Below are 22701 nucleotides of genomic sequence, written 5' to 3' on the forward strand. Positions count from 1 at the left end.
ATGCCACCAAAGAAATTATTGCAGGGATAAAGAGCTCTACAGACAAAGGTTTTAAAAGTTTGGCAGCCAGTTTATGTGAAATCAGTAAAACTCGAATTGTCCAGTATCCAATTGTTCAGAAATCCCAAAGGTTCAGTATCAGGTTAACTCATTACTACACCAAGGCTAGTGATCCACAGATTCGTACACATACAAGGTCAGTGGTGCATTACCAGATGTGTGGTCACAAACAGGGTCTGCAACATGAATCAGTCTGCAGCCATAGCCAAACTCTAGACAGTTGGTTGGGTGTCCCACAGAATGGGAACCCAGGGTGCGGGTCAGGACCTGTTTCAGACTGTTGACCTATGGCTTGACAATTTCATCTTTGATAGGGTCTTTCCTCCATTTATCTGAATCATCAGCCAACGTGGTGGCTACTGGTAGAGTCATACAGCATGGAAATGGGCCTTTCGTTCAACTACACCAACATACTCATCTAAAGTTGTTCCACCTGCTTGTGTTTTGCCCATAGTCCTGCTCACGTTGCTGTCTCAGTTAATGTACTTGCCTCAACCAGTTCAGAGCATTGCTACCTGCCCCATTTAGATTAGATTAGATTATGAGGACACTCAGTCCTCGTTTATTGTCATCTAGAAATGCATGCATTAAAAAATGATACAGTGTTCCTCCAGAAAGATATCACCGAAACACAGGACAAACCAAGACTAAAACTGACAAAACCACATAATTATAACATATAGTTACTACAGTGCAAAGCAATACCATAATTTGATAAAGAGCAGACCACGGGTACGGTAAAAAAAAGTGTCAGGTCCTGATAGCCTCATCATCTCATGCAGACGGTAGAAGGGAGAAACTCTCCCTGCCATGAACCTCCAAGCGCCGCAAACTTGCTGATGCAGCACCATTGGAAGCACCCGACCGCAGCAGACTCTGAGTCTGTCCGAAAACTTCAAGCCTCCGACACAGCATCTCCGAGGACCATCCTCTGCTGAGCGCTTTCGACCCTACCCCGGCCGCCGAGCAACAAGCAAAGCCGAGGACTCGGGGCCTCCCCCCCCCCCGGAGATTCTGGATCACACAGTAGCAGTGGCAGCAAAGCAGGCATTTCAAAAGTTTCACCAGATGGTTCCGCACAGCTCTGCAAGTTCCCTACCCTCTACCATCAACCTGAGAGCACTGATGAATTCTTTCCACCACTCCCACTGGCAACATATTCCAGATCTTAACTATGCTCACTTTGACCATCAGAACATGGAGAAACCATCATGAACTTCCACAGACCCGATGATCCTGTGATATGTCTCTGAGACTAACGTGCAAGCAGCCTTCAGGAGGGTGAACGTACGAAAAGCAACTGGCCCATATGGGGTACCTGGTTGAGTATTAATGACTTAATACTTAACACTGGCTGGAGCACTCACTAAGTTGGTCATGGTGGATTTAAAATATGAAATAAAACATCGAACTCAAATGGGTCAAGGACAGTAGAAGCAGACAGATCAATTGTCTTTATTCCTGCCAGGTGCTTGGAGCTGGAGGCTGTAATTTTGTGGAACTGTTTTACATCCTCTATTTTGTGAGATGAACTTACTTTGCTTTCAGTATTTTAAAGATACAATGATGCTTCGGGTAATCTGAGGGTCTAGAGATAATTTCCAAATAAGGAGTTATCGTTGAAATGTTCTTATGTTGGATATAACATGTAGGTTTTTGACTGTTGGAGTCAATATCTGTTTTGCATGAATCAAGCTCATTGCTGATTGAGAACAAAGATCCATAAATCACAGATCATCACTTGCTGGGAAGAGGGCAATAAAAGGATGCTGGCCTGGAGCAGAGCCAATAAAAAAGGTGTTAAAGGTCAGACTCATAACCTACAGCCAACAACACTGGAATGAAATATCTGAATTGGTAAGGAACAAATATGAAAAGTGGACACTTTGTGCATGCTATCAGTGATAACTCTCTCAAGAGACCCACCATTGCAAGGAAGAACCCCAATGTCAGGGGCTGGGAGAAGAAAGGATCAATCATCTGGCTAATGGAGATCCCCTATTCCGGTGTTATAAATTGGACAAGTTGTCTGAGTAATGGTACAAAGGGAACAGCAGAAGTCATGTCCTAAGTGGTTGGCCCGGAGACAACATAGCTCCGTTGTTGTTTCTGCAGAGACAATAAAGTGCGAGCTTCCATTAATTATGAGTTGCATAGTGAGTTTCCTAACCTAGCTCTGTTGACAAACGGTGAACAACTGAGATCTTTAACCTCTCACTTCGACTTCTCAGGTACCCACGTGCTTCCAAGGGGGCTTCATTTATCCAAGTGTGTCAGAAGAATGTGGTAACTTGCCTCAATGACTATCGTCTGGTAGCACTTACATCCTCAGTGATGTAGTACTTTAGGAGGTTGGTCACATGTCAATTCTTGCCTGAGAAGCGACCTGGATCTGCTACTGGCGTAACAGATCCATAGCAGATGCCTTATCATTGGCTCTTCACTCAATCCTGGAACAACTGGACATCAATGATACATGCATCAGGATGCTCTTTATCGACTACAGCTCAGTATTCAACACCATTATCCCTTCAAAACTAATCAATAAGCTCCAAGACCTTGGCTTAATAGCTCCTTGTGCAATTCAATCGTTGATTTCCTCACCTGCAGACCCCAGTCAGTTTGTGAATGGCAACATCTCCACAATCTCCATCAGCACAAGTGCACCACAAAGCTGTGCCTAGCCCTCTGCTCTACTCGCTAAGATCAGCTCTAAAGCCATAATCAATTTGTGATGATACCACTGTCGTAAGCCAAATCAAAGCTGTATCAGCATATAGGAAGGAGATTTAAAATCTGGCTTAGTGGTGCCATAACAATAACTTCTTATTGAATGTCGGCAAGAACAAGAAGCTAATGATTGACTTCAGGTGAAGGAAACCAGAGGTCCATGAGTCAATGCTCATTGGCGAATCAAAGGTAGAGAGGGGCAGGAACTTTAAATTCCTCAGTGTTATTATTTTGGAAGACCTGTCCTGGGCCCAGCACGCAAGTGCAATTACAAAGAAAGCAAGGCAGCACCTCTACTTAGGAGTTTGAGAGAGTCGCAAACATCTAAAACTTCAATAAATTTCTAAAGATGTATGGTGGAGAGTATACTGACTCACTGCATCACAGCCTGGTGTTTCCATACCCTTGAACAGAAAATCTACAAAAAGCCTAGTCCATCATGGGTAATGCCCTCCCCACCATTGAGCATATCTACACAAAATGCTGTTGCAGGAGCCCCCACCACCCAGGACATGTTCTCTTCTCGCTGCTGCTATCAAGTAGAAGGTACAGGAGTCTTGGGAATCACACCACCAGGTCCAGGATCAGTCATTACCCTTCAACCATCAGGCTCCTGAACCAAATGGAATAACTTCACTCAACTTCATTTGTCCCATCATTGAAAATTTCCCATTAACTATGGACTTACTTTCAAGGACTCCATCTCATATTCTTGACATTTATTCTTTATTTATTACTATTATTTCTTTTTTTTTGTATTTGCCATTGTGTGAGCAGACAGTGTTAGAGTGGTTAAGCTTTGCTTCAACAGGCTTGGGCGAGAATAGCACAGGCTAGAACTTATATTTGAGAAGTCAGAACCGTAACAGTGTAGGCAGGATGGTAGGTCAGGCAGTGGAATGCTCCTTCTGCGAGATGTGGGATTTTAGGGTGTCTAGTGGTTTCCCTGATGACTACATTTGACTGACAAGGTCAAGGAAATGGAGCTGGAGCCAAATGCACTCAGGACCATCCAGGAGGCTGAAAATTTCATAGATGAGTCTTTTACTAAGGTGGTCACACCAAGAGTGCAGGCTTCAGATAGTTTGAAAGCACATAGTATACAAAATAAGGTAGATGATCTTGATGTGCAGTTAGATTAGCAGGTATGACATTGTGGGCATCACTGACATATGCTGAAAGAAGATCATAGTTGGGAGCTTACACCTTATATCGAAAGGATAGGCAGGAAGGTAGAGGAATTGGGTTGGCTCAGTCGGTAAAAAAATGAAATCAATTCCTGAGAAAGAGGTGACATAGGATTGGAATATGTGGAATGCTTGTGGGTAGAGTTAAGAAACCGCGAAGGTGAAAAAAAACCCTAATGGCCATTATATACGAGCACCTGAACTGTAGACGGTACATGGAATATAAATTTCAACCAGAAATAGAAAGGCATGTAAAAAGGGCAATGTTTGATAATCATGGGGAATTTCAATATGCAGGTAGATGTGGAAAATCAATTTGGTGCTGAATCCCAATAGAGGGAAGTCTTAGAATGCCTACAATATAGGTTTTTAGAGCAGCTTGTGATTGAGGAGACTAAGGGAAAGGCAATCCTGGATTGGGTGTTGTGTAAGGACCCAGATTTGATATGGGAGCTTAAGGTAAAGGGAGGGAGTGATGATGCTATAACAGACTTCATTCTGCAGTTTGAGGGGGAGAAGATAATGTCACATATCAGAAATACAGTGGATTAAAGGGAATTAGAGGCATGAGAGAGGAGCTGGCCAAAGTTGATTGGAAATGGACACTAACAGAGATGATGGCACAACAGCAATGAATGGAGTTTCTGGGGACAATTCGGTAGGTGTAGGACAAGTACAGCCCAAAGATAAAGAAGTATTCTAAAGGGAGGATGAGACAACCATGAGTGACAAGGGAAGTGGACAACAGCATAAAAGCAAATGCAAGGGCATATAATACAGCAAAAATTAGTATGAAGTTTGAGGATTGGGAAGTTTTAAAAACCAACAAAAGACAACTAAAAAAAAACAAGGAGAGAAAAAATAAAATATGAAGATAAGCTAGCCAATATCAATGAGGATACCAAAAGTTTTTTCCAGGTATATAAAGAGCAAGAGAGGCAAGAGTGGATATTGGACAGCTTGAAAATGACATTGATGAGGTTGTAATGGGGGCAAAGAAATGGCAGACAAACTTAAAAAGTATCTTGTGTCAGTCTTCACTGTGGAAGACGCTAGCAGTACGCCAGAAATACAAGTGTCAAGGGGCAGAAGTGAGTGTAGTTGCCATTGCTATGGAGAAGCTGCTTGGGAAGCTGTAACGTCTGAAGGCAGATAGGTGACCTGCACCAAGTGGACTACACCCAGGGTTCTAAAAGAGGTAGCTGAAGAGATTATGGAGGCATTAGGAATGATATTTCAAGACACACTAGATTCTGGAATGCTTCCAGAGGACTGGAAAATTGCAAATGCCAGTCTACTCTTTAAAAAAGGAGGCAGAAGTTAGGAAATTATAGGCCAGTTAGCCTGACATCAGTGGTTGGAAAGAAGTTTGAGTCCATTATTAAGGATGAAGTTTCGGAGTATTGTACTTGAAGGTACATGATAAAGTAGGCCAAAGTCAGCATGGTTTCCTTAAGGAACACGATGCTGGAGAGATAGTAATGGGGTCAAGGAAATGGCAGATGAACTGAATTAGTATTTTACATCAGTCTTCACCGTGGAAGACATTAGCAGTATGGTGGAAGTTCCAGGTGTCAGGGGTCATGAAATGTGTGAAGTTATCATAACTAGACAGGTTCTTGGGAAACTGAAAGGTCTGAAGGGAGATAAGTCACCCAGGGCAGATGGTGTACATCCCAGAGTTCTGAAAGATGTGGCTGAAGAGAATATGGAGGCATTAGTAATAATCTTTGAAGAATCACTAGGTACTGGAATGGATCCGGAAGACTGGAAAATTGCACATGTCACTCCACTCTTCAAGAAAGAAGAGAGGTAGAAGAAAGGAAACTATAGGCCAGTTAGTCTGACCTCAGTGTTTGGGAAGATGTTGGAGTTGATTATTAAGCATGAGCACTCAAGGTACTTAGAGACACATAACATAGGCCGCAGTCAGCATGGTTTCCTTAGGGAAAATCTTGCCTGACAAATCTGTTGGAATTCCTTGAGGAAATAACAAGCAGGATAAACAGAGGAGTCAGCGGATGTGTTCACTTAGATTTTCAGAAGCCCTTTGACAAGGTACTACAGGAGGCTGTTAAACAAGATAAGAGCCCATGGTATTACCAGAAAGATACTAGCATGGATAGGAGATTGGCTGACTGGCAGGCAAAGATTCAGAATCAAGAGTGCCTATTCTGGTTGGCTGCCGGTGACAAGTTGTTGGCTTTTTTCTGTTTATACGTCAATGATTAAGATGACGGAATTGACGGCTTTGAGGCAAGTTTGCAGACAATATAAAGATGTGTGGGGCAGGTAGTATTGAGGAAAAAGTAAGTCTGCAGAAGGATTTGAACAGATTGGGAGAATGCACAAAGTGGCAGATGGAATATAGTGTAGGGAAGTATACGGTCATGCACTTTGGTAGAATGAGTAAAGACGCAGACTATTTTCTAAATGGGGAGAAATTTCAAAAATCAGAGGTGCAAAGGGAATTGGAAGTCCTTGGGTATAATTCCCTAAAGAGGACTAGAATGGAAGAGCAAGGATGTGATGCCGAAGCTTTATAAAGCATTGATCAGACTGAACTCGATGTATTGTGAGCGGCTTTGGGCCCCTTAATCTAAGGAAAGATGTGCTGGAATTCGAGAGGGTCCAGAGGAGGCTGAGAATTATTCTGGGACTGAAAGGGTGTATATATTGTGATGAGAAACCAAGTTATCAGAAGATTGATGCTCATGAGAGAGAGATAAGGGATACAATGGAGAAACATTCAAAATGTTAATGAGAGAGGAGAGAGAGAGATAACAAAAAGAGACACAATTCAGAATATTGACAGACCGGTTGCTTTGAACCTGAACTGTTTGAAGTTTGATGGACAGGCGATACCCCTGCAGGGGGATAAAAAGAACAGGTTCGCTAAGGCACGACACACACCACGAGATCACAAGATAATGAGACCCTGGAAGACCGGTGTGCCCCCACAAGTTGGTGGGAGTTTGGAGGTCCGGTTCACAGGAACTGACCATAGACTCACAGGGTGAAAAGGGACGATCGGCGGGAACGTGGAGTGTGTGTCCGCCCTTGCCTGGGTGCCGAGTTCACCGCGGAAGAACGGTTGTATCCAGAACGGAGGGGTCACAGTTGGTGACCACAGTGGGATAGAAGACATAAAAGGGTCCGCCCGAAAGCCAACTGCAAAGAACATCAAAGGTCTGCTTGAATCAAAATTTGCATCTCTCTCTCCCTCTCTCTCCAACAGCATAACAGCAATTACTGCGAACTGTACTAAGCTGAACTGAACTCTGCATCACTTGAGACTGATCATTTTACCCCTAGGCTGTGATAGAGCTTGGTTGATTCCTATTACCCTAGTTCTGTGTACATGTGTGTTTTATCATTGCTAATCTGTTGCATTTATATCCTTACGATTAGAGTACTGTGTTACTTATTTCTTTGATAAAACTTTATTAGTTTCTAGTAAACCAGACTCCAACTAGTGGTCCATTTCTGCTGGTTTGGCAACCCAGTTATGGGGTACGTAACAATATGAGGAGGTTTAATTGGTTCTGGCCCTGTTCTCGCTGGAGTTTAGAGAATGAGGGGTGGATCTCATTGAAAGGCCTAGACAGAGTGGATGTAAAGAGGATGTTTCCTATAGTGGAGGAGTCTAGGACCAGAGGGCATAGCTTCAGATTAGAGTGACATCCATTTAGAACAGAGATAAGAAAGAATTTCTTAGCCAGAGGGTGGTGGTTCTGTGGAATTCATTGCCACGAACATCTGTGACGGGGATCATGGACAGGAATCCTGCCTGAGGGTCCAGTGACCTAACCCAATGTCTCCAATGTTGCCCTGTTCTTCTCCGAGAATCATTACTTGTCATGGTGGAAAGGGCTGTGAGTTCCTGAGAACCCAACAGCAATGTCGTCTGGAATTTAGCAATCTAGCGCTTAGCTCCAGGCAGGGTAACATCAAGGAAGTGGTTTCAGACAATGCTCAATCAAACCATATATTAGTCCCTGCTGGTACTGACGATTTTATTCTCGCCGCTTTCTAAGGAGATATAGAGAGGGAACAATAAAGAGGTATTCAATGGGCAATTCAATAGTGACTTGGGGGAGGAGGACTAAACTGATATGTAGGTATGGTGTAGGGTATGTTCCCACCTCTCCATCACAGTGAGAGATGGAGAGATGGGAAGAGCTTCACAAGGAGCATGAACAAGCTGTGATAGGTGTCTGAACCGAGTGTTAAAGTAACCAGCAGATAGTTCACTGATTACAGAGCAGCTTACACTCCACACAAAACCATTAAATCAGCAATGGATTTATAAGATATAGGAGCAAAGTTAGGACATTTAGCCCCTCCATCATTCAATCGTGATTGATTTTTCTGAACCCCATTCTCCCAGTTTCACCCTGTAACAATTACACATCCAAACGCCACCCCCCCCCCCACCTTCTTATTCCGGCTTCTTCCCCTTCCTTTCCAGTCCAGAAGGTGGCTTTCAGCCCAAAAGGTCAACTGCATATTCATTCCATAGACACTGCCTGATCTGCTGAGTTCCTCCAGCATTTTGTGTGTTGCCCTGGATTTCCAGCGTCTGCAGGATGTCTTGTGTTCCTATTTAACAGAAGCTGTCAGACCTGCTGAGTATTTCCAGCATTTCCTGTTCTTATTCTTATTTCAGGTGTCCTGCACCTGTAGATTTTATTTTATTCTTTAACACTGGTAAGTCTCTATTGTCTTAGCACTCAAAAGCATTACCGTTTCTCCACCCGAAGGCACTGCCTGACCTGCTGAGTGTTTTGAGCATTTTATCTCAGACTTCCAGCATCTGCATTGTCCAAGCCACAATCTCCCTTCTGACAACTCTTCAGGACTTGCAGCCCGTCACCACAGACGGCAAAGAAGCGAGTTCCCGCGGGATCTCCATCCCAGCATTCCAGCTCGGCGATATCTGCGACCTGGCACCACCTGCTGTGCACCAGGCTCAGGCTGCAACGGCTCAGTGCCCAGTGAGTTAGTCGCTGGTCGATCGAGGTCGAAGCCAGTAGCCGCGAGCTCAGGATCCTCAAGCCAGTGACTTGGGCAGCGTGTGCACTCTCAACAAAAGGGCCCTTCAGAACCTGCAGTGTGACCTTGCGGTCTGCGCCCCATCCTTCTGCAATCACTTCCAGGTGGTTCCAACCCTCGTCTTCCACCTGCAAGTCTATAGGACCTGCACCATTCCTGCCTCCCGTCAGTTCCACATCTGTGATCTCCCCCTGCTTGTCTGAGCTCGGAACTGGTGCACCATCGCTATGGTGACCAGACACCACACAAATCACCCAGACTCGAATGGCGTTGTCATCTCCGCCACTGGCCAGGAGGTAACATCCATTGCCTAGAGGTCTGATGTCCAGACTATTCACTCCATTCTGATGGGCCTTGAACACCAGGCAGGGAGATCCCAGATCTGTAAAAAACATCAGAGGAGTCAGGGTTAAATTTTAACTTCTTGGCAACTGCTTCTGACTCTGTCTATAGGACGGGAAATGAGAACTGCAAGCAACCGACTCACTGAAATTCTACCCAGTACCAACTGGATCAGAATACTGGACACTGAACACACAATGAAATCTGAACCTGTTTCACCACCCAAGAGTCACATTTTTATTTTGGTTAGACACAGCACGGACAGATTCTTCCAGCCCAACAAGCTGCACCGTGCAGCAACCCACCTATCTAACACAGGTCCAATCACAGGATACTTTACAATGACCAATTAACTGACCAACCTGTACGTCTTTGGTCTGTGGGAGGAAACCAGAGCATCTGGAGGAAACCCACATGGTTCATGGGGAAAGCGTGCAAACTCCTTACAGTCAGGGCCAGAAGTGAACTCTGAACTCTGTAATGCTCCTAGCTCTAATAGTGTCGTGTCCTATCCAATATGTGGACCAGGATTAGTCTATCAGACTTGCACTCCGATGGCACCGTTCGCATCCACTTTGGGACATCTCAAGCAATTTACAAGGAGCACTGAGCATATTATAGGCCCCTGATCCTGTGCTGACCCTTAACCTACTCAAAGATCAATCTAACACTTCCCTCCCATATAACCCTCCATTTTTATTTCATCCATGTGCCTATCTAAGAGACTCTTAAATTATGTTTCCTCTAAGCTGTGCGCGTGTGCGCGTGCACATTTTTCAACCAACGCACAAAGGAAATTAATGTGCGCAAAGGTTAGTTACCTAAAATAATGTAGTCATTAGTAATTATACTTACTGAAAACAATATTTTAGCTAAATGTGTCTGTTAACCAGTTAGTCGGTTTTTCAAATACCACAATGCACGTCGGTAATTTACGTCACCTCACCTTTCCTGTTCCGATTTGTACAGTTGCATCATAGCGGACAGTGTTCATATCGTAAAGTTTACAAAGATCTATTTCAAATCCTGTAGATAGCTTTCTAAGTTTTTATTGGAAAAGATCAGTCAAATGACCCTGTGGCTAAATAGTGTCACAAGAAATTGATAAGCTTCACATACAAAGTAGCTTTACTGGTTTTAAGTGATGTCTTTGATGAATTGGCTGCACTGTGCAAGATTCTGCAAAAGAGTGGCCGGACACCGATTGACTCACTTCATTTTGCGCGATGCAAAATTAACAAGATAAGAAAGCAGTATCTAGGAGACAATGTTTCGTGGAGTGACAAAGCTAAAGTTTTGCTAAGCCAACAACGTGAAGAAAACGTCACAGTAGATACAAGATCGCTGTTGACTTTTATAAATAGTTTTTGTTTTCATTTAGAACAAAGGTTTCCTGAAGGTGAGGTACAAGAATGGTCAGCTTTTGATTTCTCCGCAATGCAGATTGTGACTTCACATTTGGCGATGAACAAGTTAGTGCCCTATGTCTAAAATATCATGATATTCTAGCTGAAAATACTGTAACAGTTAGACAGTTCAATGATCTCAAATTTTCCATGCAAGAAAAAGTTAAATGCAAACTGATTTCAAACTTTGCTCAAATGGTGACATTTGCAATTCAAAGTGAACAGATTTGTAACCTTGCAACACACATGAAAGTTGCTGCGTTCACCAGCAACTTTCATGTGTGTTGCTTGAATTTCCAGCATCTGCAGAATTCCTGTTGTTGAGTTCTGTAACCTTGCACAGCTGATGAACATTGAGGGAACCTTTCTTGTGTCTAGTGCAGACTGTGAGCAATGTTTTAGCCTAATAAATCAACTCAAAAAATAAGCTGAGAAAGCGTTTAGGTGAATGTCATTTGGATATGTTAATGAGAATCAAAAGCTATCAGTTGGTTGTAAGTTCTACTAGTCTAGATAAGAGTTTACAAAGAATGGGTAAATGTCAAAGACAGAACAGAGAAAAAAATAACTGAGTGACTTAAATATGTATGTTATTTTGTCGTTATTCTGTGCAGTTTTATGTCAAATATTTTGTAAACCTACATAAACTGTGCCATGTGTGCACTCAGTGCACACATACTTCTGTGACAGGAAAAAAATTTGCACAACATAAGATTTTTGCACACACTGACTACTAAAAATTAGAGGGAACATTGCTCTTAAAATGTCCCTAATGCAACTGGCTCTACCACCATACCTGGAGGCGCATTCCACATACCTACCATTCTCTGTGTAAAAGTCCTACCTCTGACATCCCCTCCTACACTTTCTTCCCAACACCTTAAAGTTTACGCCCGCCCCCCCCCCCCCCCCGGAATTAGACATTTCCACCCTGGTAAATCTCTGGTTGTCCACTCGATCTACACCTCTCATTTTGTACATCTCTGTCAAGTCACCTCTCACCCTCCTCCTCTCCAAAGGGAAAAGCCTTAGCTCGCTCAACCTATCCTCATAAGACATGCCTTCTGATCCCGGCAGCATTCTGGTAAATATCCTCAAAACCCTCTCTAAAGCTTCCACATCCTTCCTATAATGAGGTGACCAGAACTGAACACAATATTCCAACTGTGGTCATACCTTGCAGCAAATGAACTCAATCCCCCGACTAATGAAGGCCAACATACCATAAGCCTTCTTAATCACTCTATTAACTTAAGGGATCTATGGACTAAGCTTTGAGCAATGTAATACATTTCTGAATAGAAACCACTGTTGTAATGCAACAAGGAGGTTCAGAAAACTGGCAAACCATGCAAATGGGCACAAAGTGCAAGGATACAGATCTGCAACATTATTGAGTTAATTGGGTGAAGACTTCCCTTACCATATCAAGGGAATGAGAAGTGACTCTGGTAGATTGGAACACGGGTCAGGGCAGTCGGAGCAGCCATGATCTTCCCAATTGGTGGAGCAGACGAGGGGTAAACGGACCTCCTCGTGGCTCCAAATCACTGCCCTATGCCCAGCGCTATGGACCTCAGGACAGGACAGCTGCTGAACCGATGGGCAGAGGTTGCAATGAGCTGAGCAATTTAAAGACATCCAAGAGGACAACCTTGTTGTAGGCTTTGGAGGCTTGCATGCCTCAATGACCCAGACAGCTAAGTTGGATGGAGTCAAGGAATCATGCTTTAGCTCTTGGTTAGGGTCACCCATGCCAAGCAGAAACAGCAATGAAAAATCCTTCCACATCTGAGTGGGATGGTATTCCTGAGTTTCTACCTAGGACTTGCACGACTGACGGAAGTGAAAACTGAGAGGAAGCTACTGACATGATGGAGGAAGCCCTGCACACCACCAGAAATACAGGACCTTCATTGCTGCCCTAAGCACCAGCGCCGTTACGGACAGCAAATAAAACAAAACACTTAAAGACTGAAAGACACTTAACATTTTACGATCTCCAGCCTTGATGAAGGGTCTCAGCCCAAAACGTTGTCTGTACACTATTTCAAAGATGCTGCCTGGCCTGCTGAGTGCCTCCAGCATTATGTGTGTGTCAGTTGGATTTTCAGCACCTGAAGATTTCCCTCCACCATCAGATTTCTCAATTGGCAATGAACCCATGTAGTAAACTACCTCAAACACGAGGAACTCTGCAGATGCTGGAAATTCAAGCAACACACATCAAAGTTGCTGGTGAACGCAGCAGGCCAGGCAGCATCTCTAGGAAGAGGTACAATGACGTTTCGGGCCGAGATCCTTCGTCAGGACTAACTAAAGGAAGAGCTAGTAAGAGATTTGAAAGTGGGAGGGGGAGGGGAGATCCAAAATGATAGGAGAAGACAGGAGGGGGAGGGATGGCGCCAAGAGCTGGACAGTTGATTGGCTAAAGGGATATGAGAGGATCATGGGACAGGAGGCTCAGGGAGAAGGGAAAGGGGGGGGGGGGGCGGCGAAACCCAGAGGATGGGCAAGGGGTATAGTCACACTCAGGTTGGAGGAACAACACCTTACATTCTGTCTGAGTAGCCTCCAACCTGATAGCATGAACATTGACTTCTCAAACTTCCGCTAATGCCCCACCTCCCCCTCGTACCCCATCCATTACTTATTTATATACACACATTCTTTCTCTCTCTCTCTCCTTTTTCTCCCTCTGTCCCTCTGACTATACCCCTTGCCCATCCTCTGGGTTTTCCCCCCCCTCCCCCTTTTCTTTCTCCCTAGGCCTCCTGTCCCATGATCCTCTCATATCCCTTTTGCCAATCACCTGTCCAGCTCTTGGCTCCATCCCTCCCCCTCCTGTCTTCTATCATGTTGGATCTCCCCTTCCCCCTTCAAATCTCTTACTAGCTCTTCCTTCAGTTAGTGCTGATGAAGGGTCTCAGCCAAAAACGTCGACTGTACCTCTTCCTAGAGATGCTGCCTGGCCTGCTGCGTTCACCAGCAACTTTGATGTGTGTTGCTAGTAAACTACCTCACCACTTTTGCTCTCTACTTGCACCACTTATTTAACAGCATTTCTTATTGTAATCTACGGTTTTTCTGTATATTGCTCTGCACTGCTGTCACAAAACAACAAATTTCACAACATATCTCAGTGATATGAAATCAGATTCTGATCTTGACCACAAGCCGGTGTGTCTTGCAGCCAAGGGTCTGTAGCTTTACCGAGTTATGCAGGACGTACCCCAAGGTTGGTGGGTTCTCTCTGGGAGAATATCTGCAGCCTTGGCCTTCTCGGTGATCCCTGAGATATCCCAAAGGGCAATCCGTCCATCTGTGGCAGCACTGCAGAAAAATATCCTCCTACGGGCAATGAGAGACAGTGCGTTATCTGACTTGTTCCAATATCTGAATACCAACTTCTGCTCGTAGCATGAGCAAAATTAATAAAACTAATTAAAATTCCTGTGCATATCAGGGAAAGTGAAGGGCTGTCACACGTTTAACTACGATAATAATTGAAGGGGGGGGAGGAGAGGGAAAGCTTGAATAGGCTAGGACTTTATTCCTTGGAATATAGAAGATTGAGAGGTACACAAAATTATGAGGGGTATAGATAGGGGAAATGCAAGCAGGCCTTTTCCACTGAGGTTAGGTGAGACTACAACTAGAGGTCATAGATTAAGGGTGAAAGGTGAAAAGTTTAATGGGAGCTGAGGGAAAACTTCTTCACAGAGGGTGGTGAGAGTGTGGAATGAGCTGCCAGCACAAGTGGTGCGTGCAAAATTGTTTTCAACATTTAAAAGAAGTTTGGATTGGTACATGGATGGTAGGGGTATGGAGGGCTATGGTCCCGGTGCAGGTCAATGGGAGTAGACAGTTTAAATGGCCCAGCACAGACTGGATGGGCCAAAGGTCTTGGTTCTGTGCTGTAATTTTCTATAACTCCAGGAGTGTAGAAGAGGAGTATGGTAGAAGCACAGAGAGAGGGGAAGGGATGAACTAGGGAAGGTGGTACAGGAGGCAGGGGGAAGGAGAGATGGCAGGGAGATAGAGAAGAAGGGGGAAATTAACTTACTGAACAGAGCTACTTAAAAAACATAAAGGGCATAGATAGCCAAATGGTCACCATCTGTTTCCAAGGATACAGGAGGGTTAAACTAGAGACTGTAGGTTTAAGGTTATAGGGGAAATATACATTCATTGAGATACAGCAAGGAATAGGCCCTTCCGGCCCTCCAAGCTGCACAGCCCAGCAATCCCTTGATTTAACCCTAGCCTAATTACAGGACAACTTACAATGTCCAATTAACCTATCACCTGGCACATCTTTGGTCTGTGGGAGGAAACCCATGCGGTCATGGGGAGAACATACAAATTCCTCACAGGCAATGGCATGATTTCAACTGGGGTTGCCGGTACTATAAAGCATTGTGTTAACCACTAGGCTACTCTGCCACCCTTGGGGCAGGTTTATCCCCCACACTGTGGGTACGGAAATCGAGCTGCCTGAGGAAATGGTGGAAGCAGCATTAACAAGAGACCTAAGACAGTTCCATGGAGAGCAAAGGTTTAGAGTAGGGATTTCCAACCCTTTTTTATGCCATGGACCCCTACCATTAACCACTGGGCCTGTGCTCCCCAGGCTGGGATTCCCTACTTTAGAGGGATATGGGCCACACTCCAGCCTATGAAATTACCTCAGGTAGACATCTTGGTTGGCATGGACATGTTCCGTTCTCTGACTCCAAAGACTGAAATGCTGATGGAAAGACAGAGCTGAGGTGCATGCAACACCTGTACTTTAGGATGCTGAAACTACCTTTCAACATTAAGGGCATGTTGTTTGTGAGATTAATGTTGCCTTATTCAGAAAGATGGTGATTATGGAAGTAGAGGCTGGCAAGCACAGTTCTGTTTATTTTGGAAAGCCTCGATGGGACAGCAGACCTGCTCACATACCCCACCTTCAGCCTATTGGCAGAGCACAGACTCTGCAGCGGTTACTGGGGCAGGAGGGGAAAAAAAATCACAGAGATGGGATTAAGTTATGGTAATGCTGCTGTTTGAAACAGAATAGTGATCGGTGCTCACAGCCCCAACCCCAAATAATCCACTCACAACTCAGTTTCTGCACTGGTCTGTCTCCAATCCCTCAGTGAAAGCACTTACCGCCCTCTGGTGGTTGGCTGGTGCATGAACGTTTGCAGTTTCAACACACACCGCTGGTGGTAGAAGGATTCAGCAAGCAGCAGGACCCTCTTCTCACACTCGTCGATCACAAAGACTCTACAGAGCAAAGCAATTGCACTGAATGTTGGAGCTGTAACAGATGTGATTCACGACTGCTGTTTTATTTAGGGACAATTTCAGTGTGGGACCAGACAACCGTCCAGATGAAGTGTCTCGACTTGAATCTTTCACTGCAAAAGTGCCATATCAACCCATTCGGTCTTACCCTATCGGATATATTCCCTCTGTTCTCCCATTCCTCACCCATTCTTTCTGCAACTGAAAACTAATTCATTTTTCGTATTCCCACTTCTGACAAAAAGGTTTTCAACCTGAAATATTAACTGATTCTTTTTCCATAGATGCTGTCTGACCGGCTGAATGCTTCCAACATTTTTTTAAATTTCAGATTTCTAGCATCTGCAAGGATTTTTTTCTGATTTGCATTGGTTCTAACGCCAAATGAAATAACTTAGCAACACAAGACATAGTGCAAAATTTTGAAATTCCTCCTCTGACAAAGCATCTACTCCTTAAACATTAGACTTGAAATACAAACAGCAAAAACTGCAAACAGCTCGGTTTTTCTTTCAGACTTTAAGCAACTGGTTTTACTTTCAGATGACTTAAATATTAATTGTTAAGCTCTTCAGACGCTGACTGTCCCGCCATGTCTTTTCCTGTACTTCAGAGAAATTCCTTTTCCATCCAGCTCGAGATCTCACCAGGTTATGACAGGGCAAGGAAGGATTTAAAATGTAAATGAGGCATCTTTGTTAAAGAGAATACTCACCTCAAAGCTCCATCACTGCAGGCTGCTCCCAGGAAATGCCAGGAGGGATGGGGGTCCTTTCCAGGATCCACCCCACTATCAACCACTGCAATGGACATATACCTGAAAGAGAGGAGATTCAGGTCACAGAACAGTCAAGATATCTCACAGTCAATTAACTACAGAGACCACATTTAAACCTCCGGTGCTGCTCAAAGATCAAATATGAAAGATGTACACAACTTCAGGCAATTCAGTCTAAGAAGGTGACATGGGAAAGGGGGAACACACATCAAAGTTGCTGGTGAATGCAGCAGGTCAGGCAGCATCTCTAGGCATTTTGACCCAACTCATCCACGTCAACCAAACAGTCTTCCTGAGCCAGGCCCATTTAAAGAAAGATAGGTTTTGTTTGTCACAGGTACATTGAAACAGCAAAACATTAGTGAAATGCGTTGCGTATGTCAATGACCAAATCACTCCCAGGATGCAATGGATGCCAGGATGGAAATGTCATCTTGCTTCTGGCAGCAACACGGCATTCCCACGACTTACTAACCCTAACTGGTACGCCGTTGTATTGTGAAGGAAACCGGAGCACCCGGAGGAAACCCATGCAGTTACAGGAAAAACAGTGGAGGGAACTGAGCCCCTGATTGCTGGGGCTGTGAAGTGCTATACTAACCACTATGCTACCCAGTTCTTCATTGCTCCTGTATCTCACTGATCTCTTGCACATTGAACCTGAACTTTAAGCCAAGCCAAAGTCGAAGCCAACAGACAATAGGTGGAGTAGGCCATTTGGCCCTTCGAGCCAGCACCACCATTCACTGTGATCATGGCTGATCATCCACTATCAGTATCCAGTTCCTGCCTTATCCCCATAACCTTTGATTCCACTATCTTTAAGAGCTCTAGCCATCTCTTTTTTGAAAGCATCCAGGGACTTGGCCTCCACAGCCTTCTGGGGCAGAACATTCCAATTTCAGAAGCCAACAGACCAAGAGGGACACATATAAGAGCGTTACCTGGTCTCAGGGTCCATCTTCAGCATCTTGTGCCTGTTCTTCCTTCGCTCCCAATCTTCGGCCAACCTGTGGGAGCCCAAATGCTCCACCTGGCACCTCAGGGAGAGATCAGTGTCCTCGTGCCCAAACAGGAGGCGGAAGCACTGCAGTTCGGCTCGCCCGCCGGCAGAGAAGAGCAGGGTCGAGGAGACACGACCCCTGCCCGGGGCCGTGGCTAAGGTCCTCACACTGGAGATATGGTTGCCAACAGTGGTGAGCCTGGTGAGCCGGCCTGAGGGCAGGTCGAGGGTGAGGATGTGGAGGGTGGTATCTTCACTGCCGGTAGCCAGCGCAATGGTGCGGGCCTCGGGCCTGGCCACCAGACTGACACAGGTGATCTCCCGACCGTGCAAGGGCTGCTGAAGGGACTTCCCAGTGCTCCCAGTGCTTGGCCTCACTCGACAGGCATAGACTGCGCCCGACTTGATGTAGACGAAGAGGTGCCGCCCGCTCTCCGAGGGGTTGAAGCTCCAGGAGCGGTGCCCCCCACCGCAGGTCACCCTCATCAGCTGCTGCTCTGTCTCTAGGTTCCAGGCCAGGAAGTCGCTGCCACGGAAGCCCAGAGCCAGGAGCTGGGCTCCACCAGGTGCAGGCACTAGCCGCTCCAACCACTCCACGCCCTTCGGGGGCCGCCAACTCATTAGCAGGACCAGCCTGCCCTCCTCATCCACCCGAATCTCCCTATAGCGACCATCCCGGCCAGTGCTGTAGACCAGGCCCTGATAACACAGCACCGAGGTGACACCCGACGGCCCGTGGAGGCCCGGCAGCACTGAGACCGGCTGGTGGGCTGGCGCCAGAGACCCCGCCATTGGGTAAAGCAGCACCGAGCCCCGGCGATCGCCGCACACCAAGTACGGGGAACCGGGCAGAAAGGTGACATCGGTGTGCCACCTGTGCCTGCAGGGAGGCAGCAGGAAGCGGCACCTGACCTTCAGGCTCAGTCGGCCCGCAGCCCAGCCCACCTCCCACCATACCATCTTCCCCTCAGCCCCCGACGAGAAGAGGTGGCCCTGGCCTGGCCCCTGCCCCTCCTGGCTGGCCCAGGTCAGACTGTGCACTTTGCCCCGGTGCTCATGTCGCTCGATCGCCATCCCCTCCGGCTGGGCAAGTGGGAAGGCCTTCAGGCAGCCCTCCAGGTTGCCCAAGACGCATAGGACAGCACCACCCGGGAGCCTGGTAGCCACCAGCAAGCCGTAGGACTGGTATTTGGGGTCCTGCATAAGGCACTCGTGCTCCCCAGTGTCCATATGGTAGCTGTAGACACTCCCAGTGCCCGTCAGGACCAACAACAGGGTAGGGTCAACCAAGCACAGAGCTCTCGGGTTCCTCAGGTCATCAGCCTCGCCCAGGAAGAGCACAGTGTTGGTCATCTCCTCCGCTTCCTCATCCCTGACCCTCCACAGCCTGATGCCCGAGTCCGCCCCTCCCGTGGCAGCCCACTCTCCATCCTCACTGACTGCCAGCGCCCTCACGCTCCCCCTGTGCCCTCGGAAGCTGTGGGTGACCTTCCCGTTGTAGCTCCAGACCAGGCACGCCGAGTCTTCTCCAACACTGATCACACGGTCGGGCAGCAGCCGCACCTGCCAAACCCGCGACTGGTGGCCGTAGAGCTGCAGGAGGCACTCAGCCCCACCGTCCCCGCCCTCCAACGCGTGAGGCAGGCTCCCCACCTTCCACAGCCTCACGCTCCTGTCATCCGAGGCCGAGACGAGGACTCTATTCCACGGCAGGTAATCGATACTGAAGATGACCCCGCTGTGACCGCTGACGCGCCTGTCCACTCTCACCCTGCCCTCCCTATCAGTCGGTCCTGTCATCCGCCACAGGACGAGCTGGTTGAAGACGGTCCCAGAGACCAGCGCCAGCTCATCCCAACTCCGGCCGAGCAGGAGGGCGGAGTACAGGATGCACTTTTCCTTGCAGTGAACCTCACGCAGGGTGCGCCGCCCCCAGTAGTCACACAGAGCCACAGAGTTGTGCCCAAGCGCCAGGGCAAAGCAGCCAGCTGAGGCGTCTGACGCTTGGAGCCACCGGAGGTCCCAGATCCAATCGTGCAGTTCGTACAGAGGGCCCATCGGCCGCAGCACTGGCTCCCCGTTCTCCTGCGTCCGCAGCTCCAGCACAGCCACCCCCTTCCCTCCGAACACTGCCAGCAAGGTGAGCCCAGTAGTGCCGTGGCATGGCTTGATCCCATGGATGCGGTAATTCCGTAGTACGTTGCACCAAAGTTTTCTGCCACGGCCATTTGGAGAGTTCCGGGAATGGAGCGACACGCAGGCTCCTTCACCTGTTAACAGAGGGGTAAACTGATAAAGGGAAATGTTTACACAGGGAGAGGAAGGTGTGTGTGGAATCAAAGATAGTGGTAGAGGCAGATACATTAGGGGGCATTTAAGAGACTGTTAGATAGGTATATGGATGAAAGAAAAATGTAGGGTTATATAGGATGGAAGGATTAAATTGGTCTATGAGTAGATTAAATGGTCAGCACAACGAGGTGTATCAAGATGCAGTGAAAAGCTTGTCTTGCATAGTGTTCATACAGATCAGATCATTACACAGCCACTGAGGAATAAGATAAGAAAAATAATGCAGAATATGGTGTAAAAGCTACCAAAAGAGTGCAGTGCAGGTAAATGATAAAGTGCAAGATGATAACGAGGTAGATTGTGAGGCCAAGAGTTCATTTTATGGTCCAAGAGGACCATCTGAGAGTCTAATAATGGTGGGACAGACGTTGCCCACTGCACAGACTGACCAGGAACTGACAGCACAGTCAATCCACCCCACAAACGTCTGTGGTAGACTTTCTCAGCTTACCCCCCAACCCCGTTCTGCCAACCATCCTTCTGCAGACACAAGACACTGCAGATGCTGGGAATGGGAGCCAAGAACAAACTGCGAAAGCAACTCAGGGCGAGGCAGCATCTGAAGCTGGCAGTGTTGAGGGGAAATAACAGTACAGAGAGGTGAGGCAGGGGTTGGCAGCAGATAGGTGGAAACATGTGAGGAGAGAGAGTGAAGGAGTCAGGAGACAATGGATGGAGGATGAAAGAAATATGTAGAGAGGTTTTTCTTTCTCTCTCCACCTTCCTCTAACCCTCTACCTAGCTCCATCTGCCTTTCCTTTTACTCTCTCCTTACGTATCTGTGATAGTAATAGGATTTCCTCTCATTCTTCAAGCTCCAGAGGCCTCAGTTCCAATCTACTGAACATCTCCTTGCACGAGGAACCTACCAATCCTGGAGCCCATCTTTGTTACGTTCCCTCTGTGCCAAGCACATCTTAGATTTGGAGACCAAAATGTCTATATCTGGTCCCACCAAGGTCCAATATGACAAGAGCAGGGAGGCTACAGTGCAACTCTATAGGGCACTGGTGTGGCCGCAGCTAGAGTACTATCTGCAATCTTGTCTCCTTACTTGAGGAAGACATACTGGCTCTCGAGGCAGTGCAGAGGAGGTTCATCAGGGTGACTCTGGAGATGAGGAGATCAGATTAGATTAGAGACATCGAGTCACTAGAATTCAGAAGAACGTGAGGGGATTTTTCACCAAATATATTTAATTTAACTTTTTAATATATAAGTAGTGCAAAGTGAGATTCAAAAAACTGTAGTGAGGTAGCGCTCTGGATTCATTCAGGAATCAGATGGGAGAGGGGAAGAAGCTGTTCCTGAATCATTGAGTATGTGCCTTCAGGCTCCTGTACCACCTCCCTGATGGTAGTAATGAGATTTTATAGAAACATAAAATTATGAAAAGGATAGAAAAGACAGAGGCAGAAAAGTAGTTACCAATGGAAAATGAGACTAAAATTAGGGGACATAGCCTCAAGATTCAGTGGAATAGATTTAGAATGGAGATAAGGAGAAACTGCTTTTCCCAGGGAGTAGTGAATCCGTGGAATTCTCTGCTCAAGGAAGAAATAGAGGCTCCCTCTTTCACTGTATTTAATTCAGTTAGACAGATATTCGCATAGCAGGGGTATTAAGGATTACAGAGAAAGGGAAGGTATGTAGACCTGAGTCCACAACCAGATCAGCCACGATCTTATTGAATGGTGAAGCAGGTCCAACAGGCCAGATGGCCGATTCCTGTTCCTATTTCTTATGATCTTATGCAATCTCAATAAGACTACCTTACTAATGTAATCAAACCCTTTTGTATAAGGCCAATTGCCCTCATGACTGCATGATCTTTATCAACTGATGTTGAAACACATCTGAGCCCCTCTGAACATCAAGACCTTAAGATATAGGAGCAGAATTAGGCTATTTGGTCCATCAAATCTACTCTGCCATTTCATCTTGACTGATCCATTTTGTTCTCAGCCCCAGTCTCCTGCCTCCCCCCCATAACCCTTCATGCCCTGACCAATCAAGAATCTATCAACTTCCGCAGTAAATATACATGAAGACTTGGCCTCCACAGCTGCCAGTGGCAATGAATTCTACAGATTCACCACTCTCTGGCTAAAGAAATTCCATCTCATTTCCATTCTAAAAGGACACCCCTCTATTTTGAAGCTGTGTCATTTGGTCTTAGACTCTCCCACCATAAGAAACATCCTCTCCACATCGACCCTATCAAGACCTTTCACCACTCGATACGTTTCAATTACGTCACCACCTCATTCTTCTAAATTCCAATGAATAGAGGCCAAGAACCATCAAACACTCTTCATATGACATGCATTTAATCTTGGAATCATTTTCATGAACCTCCTTTGAACACTCTCCAGTCTCAGCAGTTCCCTTCCACGATAAGGGGCCCAAAACTGCTCACAATACTCCAAGTGAAGCCTCACCAGTGCTTTATTAAGTTTCAACATTACATCCTTGTTTTTATATTCCAGT

At 46.2% G+C, this 22701-nt stretch overlaps 1 protein-coding gene across 5 annotated transcripts in view; it reads right to left on the reverse strand.

The window, feature by feature from the left end:
* The window catches only part of wdr6 (WD repeat domain 6), an 82006-nt gene that overhangs the window by 53956 nt on the left and 5349 nt on the right, over nucleotides 1-22701 (reverse strand). For 4 of the 5 annotated variants that reach the window (XR_011889345.1, XR_011889346.1, XR_011889347.1 and 1 more), the window contains exons 2-6: nucleotides 17801-20129; nucleotides 16794-16895; nucleotides 15941-16057; nucleotides 14013-14131; nucleotides 8415-9414 (exon numbers count right to left, since the gene is read on the reverse strand). Coding sequence is in view for 1 of the 5 variants with exons in the window: in XM_072280277.1 (XP_072136378.1) it covers nucleotides 8774-9414; nucleotides 14013-14131; nucleotides 15941-16057; nucleotides 16794-16895; nucleotides 17801-20129 (3308 nt within the window). In the remaining 4 variants the exon portion in view is untranslated. Of the gene's footprint in view, nucleotides 1-7193; nucleotides 9415-14012; nucleotides 14132-15940; nucleotides 16058-16793; nucleotides 16896-17800; nucleotides 20130-22701 lie in introns of those variants that run through there. The other variant, XM_072280277.1, reaches the window with a different exon arrangement.

Source organism: Mobula birostris, chromosome 16, assembly GCF_030028105.1.
Source record: "Mobula birostris isolate sMobBir1 chromosome 16, sMobBir1.hap1, whole genome shotgun sequence".
NCBI classification, from domain to species: Eukaryota; Metazoa; Chordata; class Chondrichthyes; order Myliobatiformes; family Myliobatidae; genus Mobula; species Mobula birostris.